Source organism: Carassius carassius, chromosome 15 (assembly GCF_963082965.1).
Source record: "Carassius carassius chromosome 15, fCarCar2.1, whole genome shotgun sequence".
NCBI classification, from domain to species: domain Eukaryota; kingdom Metazoa; phylum Chordata; class Actinopteri; order Cypriniformes; family Cyprinidae; genus Carassius; species Carassius carassius.
Genome location: NC_081769.1, coordinates 34,045,207 through 34,054,872, shown reverse-complemented (window position 1 = coordinate 34,054,872; position 9,666 = coordinate 34,045,207). Strand labels below are relative to the sequence as shown.

The 9,666-nt window shown below is 38.6% G+C and overlaps 1 protein-coding gene across 2 annotated transcripts; it reads right to left on the bottom strand.

Annotated features, from left to right (window-relative positions):
• Window positions 1-513: 513 nt before the first annotated feature.
• On the bottom strand, window positions 514-9,461 carry LOC132158946 (transmembrane protease serine 5-like). Of its 2 annotated transcripts, XM_059568589.1 has the most exons (8): window positions 9,337-9,461; window positions 8,907-9,082; window positions 7,816-7,990; window positions 7,567-7,745; window positions 6,722-6,817; window positions 6,505-6,647; window positions 1,419-1,574; window positions 514-681 (listed from the first exon to the last, which is right to left on the bottom strand). In XM_059568589.1, exons 1-8 carry the CDS (start codon window positions 9,408-9,410, stop codon window positions 676-678), a joined length of 1,005 nt encoding a protein of 334 aa, XP_059424572.1. In that variant the 5' UTR covers window positions 9,411-9,461; the 3' UTR covers window positions 514-675. The 2 variants fall into 2 exon arrangements, with proteins under 2 accessions (XP_059424572.1, XP_059424571.1); XM_059568588.1 differs by lacking the exon at window positions 514-681 and having other exon boundaries at window positions 688-1,574.
• Between the last annotated feature and the right edge of the window lie 205 nt (window positions 9,462-9,666).

Sequence of the window (9,666 nt, the reverse complement as noted above, 5' to 3'; positions counted from 1 at the left end):
GTTGCACTAAAATTGGGCTTCCATTCATCAGCATTCAGTAAATCAGAGACGGACATTGAAAGCCGGGTGACTCGAGAGCTCTGAACTCACCTGTGAAGATGCTGGTAAAGGCCTCTAAACCTGCGGCTTTATAAAGATGCTGATGTTCAACAACAATCCTCAGTCATGAAAGTTCAGAGAGCCTAGAGTCACGCAAGCTCAGAAATATCAACGAGTCTCTGAGGGTCAATTACAACAACACAACACTCCAAACCAGTTACATAGCAACAACAGCACATGCTCATTAATATTCATGAGCTGTCTTCTCCATATTATGTATTGGATGAGATGTTGGCCACTTCAGATCCCAGATCAGTGATTCAGTGATGACTGCAGGATCAGATTCGGATTCAAGTGTCATGATGATAATGATTTTCAGAAACAGTCAGAGTGAATCAGCTAAATAAACCACATTCCATTCATCACCACACGCCCTTCTCTGAGCGTACGTGACTCCAGTCACAGTAAGGTCAAATTTTTATTGCATCTTTTATTGTACATGATATGCTCTCTCACAAAGCTTTCAGTTATCAGTCATTAGATTAAAGCCTTTTACAATCTGTGTAATAATAATTAATGACACTCTTTTCAAAAGTGATAGTTCTGTGTGGTGACCTTCAAGAAGGACTCTTCCTTTCAATCCTGAAATAAATTACAGAAATGTTAATGGACTTATTATAAATGCATGCTGACATAACTCAAGGAATGTTCTGGGTTCAGACCAAAGTCTGAATAAAGAGTTTTGCACTTATTTAATTAAAGTTATCGTGCACTGTAAAAATGATATAATCAATAAGCCAAGTCAAAATGTTTTTTTTTTTCCATTATTTAAACTCATTAAATTATGCAATTTCAACTTTATTTAAGTTACGATTTATAAGTAAGTTTATTATAAATATTATAATAAGTGCTTCCAAATGATGAATCGGCATATTTTATATGATGCATTATATATTATGTATATACAAATACACACACACACACACACACACACACACACACACACACACACACACACATTATATATAGTTTATAAACATTAATTTAAACATTATGCACTTTTTTCAAAGATAGTCATGTTATTTTATTTCTTTGAGTAAACGTGCATTTGTAATATTTTGCTCGATTCACCCTCTTGTGGCCTCAGGAGAGAAGACAAAAGCTTTTTTCCACCCTAACTAAAATTAATATAAATTTTAATATAATTGGAATATTGATCATATTTAAGTAATTATTTCGAATTTAGTTTTTCAGCTATTTTGACAACCCTGTTAATATTATTTTGCTTGTTTTTTTGATGGTGCTAACCATCCGGTGGATGTGGTTTATAGAGTTTAATCTGAACTCGTAACACTCTCTGTGATGTGGTGCGTGTTTACACTGATGGTTTGATGAATCCACTGCAGCAGTGAAGTGATTGCGCTGAAAACACCAGGTTTATTGACTCGTCCACATCCTTCACCCCAACTCACCACACCAGCCAATCGCCAGTCACCCGCTTCAGTCTGACACACCAGAGGACCCCCGCTGTCTCCCTGAACAAGAGACAAGAGATATGAGAAACACACACACACACGTTTGTTTTTGTGAAAAGTGGGTTCATCCCATAGGCATAATGGTTTTTATACTGTACAAACTGTATATTCTATGGCCCAACACCAGGGATAGGCAACTCCGGTCCTGGAGGGCCACTATCCTGCAGAGTTTAGCTCCAACCCTAATGAAACACACCTGAACAAGGCAATCAGTGTTTTCGGGATTACTAGAAAGATACAGGAAGGTGAGTTTTTATGAGGGCTGAAGCTAAACTCGGCAGGATAGTAGCCCTCCAGGACCGGAGTTGCCTATCCCAGCCCTACACCAACCCTACACCTAACCCTAACCCTCACAGGAAACTTTGTGCATTTTTACTTTCTCAAAAAAACTCATTCTGTATGATTTAAAAGCGTTTTGAAAAATGGGGACATGGGTTATGTCCTCATAAGTCACCCTCTCCTTGTAATACCTGTGTCATACCCATGTCATTATACAGAGTTGTGTCCTGAAAACTAAAGGTATTTCGTATTGCTTGGTGGGAAAGAAACCTATCCTACAGAAAAGCATTAAAAACAGCTAGATTACTTTTCTTCTTTTTTAGAAGAAAACAAACATGACCCCAGGTATTTATTCAATACAGTGGCTAAATTAATGAAAAATAAAGCCTCAACAAGTGTTGACATTTCCCAACACCACAGCAGTAATGACTTTATGAACTACTTTACTTCTAAAATCGATAGTATTAGAGATAAAATTGCAACCATTCAGCCGTCAGCTACAGTATCACATCAGACAGTGCACTATAGACCCCCTGAGGAACAGTTCCACTCATTCTCTACTATAGGAGAGGAAGAATTGTATAAACTTGTTAAATCATCTAAACCAACAACATGTATGTTAGACCCTATACCATCTAAGCTCCTAAAAGAGGTGCTTCCAGAAGTCATAGATCCTCTTCTGACTATTATTAATTCCTCATTGTCATTAGGATATGTCCCCAAAACCTTCAAACTGGCTGTTATTAAGCCTCTCATCAAAAAACCACAACTTGACCCCAAAGAACTAGTTAATTATAGACCAATCTCGAATCTCCCTTTTCTGTCCAAGATACTAGAAAAGGTGGTATCCTCACAATTATATTCCTTCTTAGAGAAAAATGGTATATGTGAGGATTTCCAGTCAGGATTTAGACCGTATCATAGTACTGAGACTGCTCTCCTTAGAGTTACAAATGATCTGCTCTTACCATCTGATCGTGGGTGTATCTCTCTATTAGTTTTATTGGATCTTAGTGCTGTGTTTGACACAATTGACCACAACATTCTTTTGCATAGACTTGAACACGTTGTTGGCATTAATGGAAGTGCATTAGCATGGTTTAAATCGTACTTATATGACCGCCATCAAGTCGTTGCAGGGAATGAAGATGTGTCATATCAATCACAAGTGCAGTATGGAGTACCTCAAGGCTCAGTACTAGGGCCACTACTCTTCACGCTTTATATGTTACCCTTGGGAGATATCATCAGGAAACATGGTGTTAGCTTTCACTGTTATGCTGATGATACTCAGCTCTATATTTCTTCACGACCCGGTGAAACACACCAATTTGAAAAACTAATGGAATGCATAGTCGATATAAAAAACTGGATGACGAGTAATTTCTTACTGCTAAATTCTGAAAAAACAGAGGTGTTAATTATAGGACCTAAAAACTCTGCTTGTAATAACCTAGAACACTGTCTAAGACTTGATGGTTGTTCTGTCAATTCTTCCTCATCAGTTAGGAACCTAGGTGTGCTACTTGATCACAATCTTTCCTTAGAAAGCCACGTTTCTAGCATTTGTAAAACTGCATTTTTCCATCTCAAGAACATATCTAAATTACGGCCTATGCTCTCATTGTCAAATGCAGAAATGTTAATCCATGCATTTATGACCTCAAGGTTAGATTATTGTAATGCTTTATTGGATGGTTGTTCTGCACGCTTAGTAAACAAACTACAGCTAGTCCAAAATGCAGCAGCAAGAGTTCTTACTAGAACCAGGAAGAATGACCATATTAGCCCGGTCCTGTCAACACTGCACTGGCTCCCTATCAAACATTGTATAGATTTTAAAATATTGCTTATTACTTATAAAGCCCTGAATGGTTTAGCACCTCAGTATTTGAATGAGCTCCTGTTACATTATAATCCTCTACGTCCGCTACGTTCTCAAAACTCAGGCAATTTGATAATACCTAGAATATCAAAATCAACTGCGGGCGGCAGATCCTTTTCCTATTTGGCGCCTAAACTCTGGAATAACCTACCTAACATTGTTCGGGAGCTATCTAGATTAAAGACCCATCTCTTTAACCTGGTTTACACATAACATACTAATATGCTTTTAATATCCAAATCCGTTAAAGGATTTTTAGGCTGCATTAATTAGGTAAACCGGAACCGGAAACACTTCCCATAATACCCTATGTACTTGCTACATCATTAGAAGAATGGCATCTACGCTAATATTTGTCTGTTTCTCTCTTATTCCGAGGTCACTGTGGCCACCAGATCCAGTCTGTATCCAGATCAGGGGGTCACTGCAGTCACCCGGATCCAGTACGTATCCAGACCAGATGGTGGATCAGCACCTAGAAAGGACCTCTACATCCCTGAAAGACAGCAGAGACCAGGACAACTAGAGCCCCAGATACAGATCCCCTGTAAAGACCTTGTCTCAGAGGAGCACCAGGACAAGACCACAGGAAACAGATGATTCTTCTGCACAATCTGACTTTGCTGCATCCTGGAATTGAACTACTGGTTTCGTCTGGTCAGAGGAGAACTGGCCCCCAACTGAGCCTGGTTTCTCCCAAGGTTTTTTCCTCCATTCTGTCACCGATGGAGTTTTGTTTCCTTGCCGCTGTCCCCTCTGGCTTGCTTAGTTGGGGTCACTTCATCTACAGCGATATCGTTGACTTGATTGCAAATAAATGCACAGACACTATTTAACTGAACAGAGATGACATAACTGAATTCAATGATGAACTGCCTTTAAAGGTGCCATCCGTCATATCTGGCAAAAAAATCAAGTCATACTCCACATTCCATACCAGATGGGGGCAGTATGCCTCAATAAAGTGAATTGGTCTACTCTAGAGTAACAAACGAGAAACAGCATAGTCTCTATGCTCCGCCCCTACCTTCACAACAACCCTAGAGCATAGCCGAAGCCTATAAGACAGTGGTTCTCAATTGCAGTCCTCGCGCCCCACTGCTCTGCACATTTTGAACGTTTCTCTTAGAGCTTCAGACATTTGTTCTATTCGAACATAAGTGCCCTGCGAAGTGGACATCACAGGATATTCAGCCATGATTCCAGTTCGAAGTGAACGTAGCTATATGTTCCAATCAAAGTGCATTGAAGTGTGCAAGACGTGAATTTAAACTGTATTGATTTACAGAGGTATATGATGTCACAGTTGTCCATGTTTAAAGACGCTGCACAGCACAAATCAGTGAATGAATGTTTCGATGTGAGGTAAACTTCAACAGATTTCCCCTGTTCAGAGAGTAGGGAGCAATGAACATTTGAAAAACAGTTCATGCACGGAGTTCATTTCTAACGAGCTGATTATCTGAATCAGGTGTGTTAACAAAGAGAAACGTGCAAAAATATGCAGAGCAGTGGGGCGCGAGGACTGGAATTGAGAACCGCTGCTATAAGAGGACGTTTTGCCTCCAGAGGAACGTTGGGTGATGTCAAGTGATTTTGAAACATGACATCTTCAAGCTACTCCCCTTCACCTTTACCAGTGAATATGTTCATATTCGTTTTGTTCATATTACATTGAGTTGTAAATACACATTATTGGAATTAAATTAATTTGACAGACAGCATTCTGTCAACATCATTGGTCAACATCAGACAGCTGATGTTGACCAAGCTAGCATAACCAGAGCTGCCAACTCTCACAAGCATTCACCGTGAGACACACGCAATTGACTCTTTTCACACGCTTTCACGCCACACATCAATTTTCTCACGTACAAAAAAACCACGAAGCAAAGAGGACACGGAGACCAACAGACTAGACAGAGCAGGTTACTTATGATATAAAAAAATGGGTAAGTTATAGATAGCTAATTATCAAACGCAGCTACGGTTAGCCATCGCTAACATTAGCACGTTTATCGAACAGCCTTCGATACATTTCTATGTTATAACTTCCCGAAAAAAAATACACAAACATATAAAACAAACTTCTAGCGAAATACTAACAGCATCTAACTTACCAATCCAAAAGAAATGTTGCAAGTTCGGTGTCGAACCTCATTTCTTTCAGGTCCATCAGTTGTCTCCAGCGATTGAAAGCAGTGCCGATGTTTACTCTGGTTCGGCTCCTTTTCTTATCGGATTTGATTTGTGTTTCCGAGCGCGGTTGTTTCCCTGTAGCGGGTGGTGGTCTCTTGCCAAGGGCTTCAACCATCCTTCCGCTTGATTGACATCAGGTTAGATTACGCCCACAAGCCGAATCAAATATCACACAATCAAATATCTATATAGAGTGAAATGTCTACCTTCAAATGAACCAATTCAAAGGAAAACAGATATTCTCAGATTATGTAATCTGTGTGAAAGATTCAAACAGACGCATCACTACTGCGAAGATGACGAGTCAGTGTTGCCTTAAAATGAAAACAAAAAACACTAGTTTATCAATTAATTATTATATCATGATTATTACTTTGCCGGTGTACTGAGGCAAGCTTTATGCATGCGCTTAAGCACTTATTAGACATTGTTGGCAATTAAAGGCTCATTATAATGATTTAAATGGTTTATTAATAAACGTGCAATTAGTCGATTACTGCTACTAGTCGATCAGAAAAATCCTTAGTCGAGGGCATCCTTTAATGTCCCTTTAATGCATGTGGATACCTTACAGGAGTCCACTCCTCCCTCCATAAAACCGGCGCAGAGCATTCTGGGAGTGAGCCGTGAGCCGTACACGTTGGGCTGTGAGCAGACGGTCTGACTGATCAGCTGAATCGATCCCTTTCTCATGTGTGACGTCACAGACCCTGTGAGAGACCAAAGCACATGAATGCATGAACGCACCTTCAGGATGTTGTAAATGCTCCAGAAATGCTCTCACCACTTTCCTTTGTGCGACCCCAGCCCACCACCCAGCAGGACGATCCCGAAGGGAAAGAATCTGTCAGACGGGGCAAACACATGGGTCTAACGCCATCTAAATCACAGACAACACAGAGGAACACTGGCAAAATAAGTAGGAATACACAGTCTAATTTCAAGATACAGACAAAAAAAAAAAAGAAAAGGAAGAAAAATTATAAATTTCTGATTAAAAAAAAATAAGTTCATCAAGCCCTTGTCTAGTAATCTCAGTAAATAAATAACAGTAAATAAATTCTGTGTCATTTTTTACAAATTTGCTCATTGTGACTCTTTTTGCTGTTACTGGTCACCTGCCTGCCTAATGTGACATCTAAGAGTGAATTTTTCTGATATGTCATCTATATTGATGAAGTTTTTGCATTTGATTAAGATGAGTGTGTTTCTACATCAGATTTGGAGAAATGTAGCATTGCATCAGTGTCTCATCAATGGATGCTCTGCAGTGAATGGGTGCCGTCAGAATGAGAGTCTGATAAAAACATCACAATAATCCACAGTCCATCAGTGAACATCTGGAGAAGACAAAACCTGAAACACATCCAGCATTAAGATGTTTTTAACTCAAACACATAGAGTCTATAATCCATAATAACACTTCCTCCAGTGGAAAAGTGTTCTGGTCTGAATCAGGAGAGAAATCTGCACAGATCCATTAGCGTTTAAACAAATCTAAACAAATGGCTGGACTTTGATGTGAAAGCCAACAGGAGACTTTTTCTCTCTTGTTTAAAGATTCGTATTTTAGTTAAAAACATCTTAATGCTGGATGAGTTTCATTAAAATTTGCAAGCGTGAATTCACCTCCCATCTCCATCTCTGTCTGTGTGCGCAGCAGACACAGGTCGTGGTCAAGATTCTTCTCTGAGAATTGTGGGTGCTGGTGTATCTGAAGTGCGTGGTAGCGTTTTCCCTGAGACGGATCCGAGATGTCCACGGTATCAACCACCACGGTCCAGTCCGACTCTGGCTTTGTGCTATATCTGCCAAACGAGACGAACACAGAGATGAGCGGCGTGAGAATCCCCTCAGTGTCTGTCGTCTCATACTCACTTAATGAAGCAGTGGGCAGCAGTGATGACCCAGCGAGGGCTGATGATGGCTCCTCCACACCAGTGTTTGCGCTGATATTGTAAACTGGTCTGCCAAACCCACTGACCCTTCACAGCCTCCTTACCACCCACAATACGTGACAAAAGAGACCCAGTGTTTATTACAGCGGAGCAATCTGGGAGACAAAGTCCAGGTAAAACGAGTTGACTTAAACAGGAAGAGAGCATGCTGTCAAATATCATTATCATTATCACAGGAATATTTGTAGCAATAGCCAACAATACATTGTATGGGTCAAAATTATACATTTTTCTTTTATGCCAAAAATTATTAGGATATTAAGTAAAGATGATGTTTCAATGACGTATTTTGTGAATTTCCTACCGTTAATCTATAAAATCTTAATTTTTGAGTATTAATATGCATTGATAAGAACTTCATTTGAACAACTTTAAAGATGATTTTCTCAATATTTAGATTTTTTTGCTCCCTCAGATTCCAGATTTTCTAATAGTTGTATCTCAGACAGATATTGTCCTCCGAACAAACCACACATCAATGGAGAGATCATTTATTCAGCTTCAGATGATGCATAAACTTCAATTATGTTTTTTTTTTTGGTTCAGGGCCACATTTAGTCTTATTTCCAGGGTAAAAAAAATGTATTAATTAAGTGCATTTTGCTTAAAACAAGAATTTTTTACTTACCCCTCTGGCAGACCATTATACTTATTATATAATGGTCATTTCATGCTATTTTTAAAAGTGCTTTTTTTCCACCAGGGGACAGAAATTGTCCACTACAGAATGTCACCAGAATATCATCAATATTCTTTTATGTTTTCCCAGAAGAAAAGACAAGTCAATCTTAAGAGAATATTAAAGATAAACTGATAATGTTTACCATAACATTGGCATATTAAGTGTTCAAAGCAAATAGATTTTGTAATTAATATCATCACTACCACAAAAGTATTTGCATTAATATCCTTCTTCCAAATATCTAAATATCTTTCTCTCTTGATTTTCACCTACATGAATGATATTTTAAAATCTGTAAGAAGTTTTAAAAGACTTTAAAAGAACTTCACCTTGACATGTTGGTATTGTTTCCCATCTTCCATTGCGACAGGTAACCATACTTTCTCCACTGATGAAGTATGATTTTCGACATACGTATGTTAAGCTAGATCCATCAGGATAAGATTCTTCAGGTTTAGATGTTATGATTGCATTTTCCACATATGGAGGAATGCCACAATGCACACTCTCTGAAAAAAATAATGTATTGAAATTCATGAACTCCAATAAGACCGATGTTAATATTACTGAGAGATTATATATTGTCCAGCCAACTGTATACACAGCTGCTCCTATTACAAACATGTAATAAGAGTTTGACACTCTCTAAAGCTGCATTAAGGTAGTTAAATGTTTTGGGAATTGTAACATTTATATTGAAGTCAGTAAAATCTAAATAAAAAAGACATTCAATTCAGATAGCATCAACAACTAAATCACTTGCCTTGACATCGGGCACAATTTAAGAAAAACCACCACAAGCCGAAGCCGAGGAGCTTTACTGGGACTCTCATTATGAGCTCAGTTCACAAATACCTTTCTCTGGTCAGTCTCTGAAACTCTTGACAAGTTAATCATTTAACAACCTCAAAACCAAAAGGCTTTCTTACACCAGACCTCTCTGAGCACAATCAATATTTCCTAAAAAATTAAAAAATGACACTTATCTGATGCTGCAATTCATATTTGTTATATCTTAGAGAAGTCATACTTCTTGAGTCAGATGTCTGTAACGTATGAACAGAAAGCAAAAGTCAGATTCAGATTCAT

Bases quoted from the DNA above. Each gene is read 5' to 3' on its own strand.
- LOC132158946 (XM_059568588.1), bottom strand. From the start codon at position 9,410: ATGAGAGTCCCAGTAAAGCTCCTCGGCTTCGGCTTGTGGTGGTTTTTC. The intron at 7,991-8,906 runs GTGAAGTTCTTT...TTTGTCTCCCAG, and splicing joins AACAATACCAACATGTCAAG to ATTGCTCCGCTGTAATAAAC. The intron at 6,648-6,721 runs GTGAGAGCATTT...GGTCTCTCACAG, and splicing joins GGGTCGCACAAAGGAAAGTG to GGTCTGTGACGTCACACATG.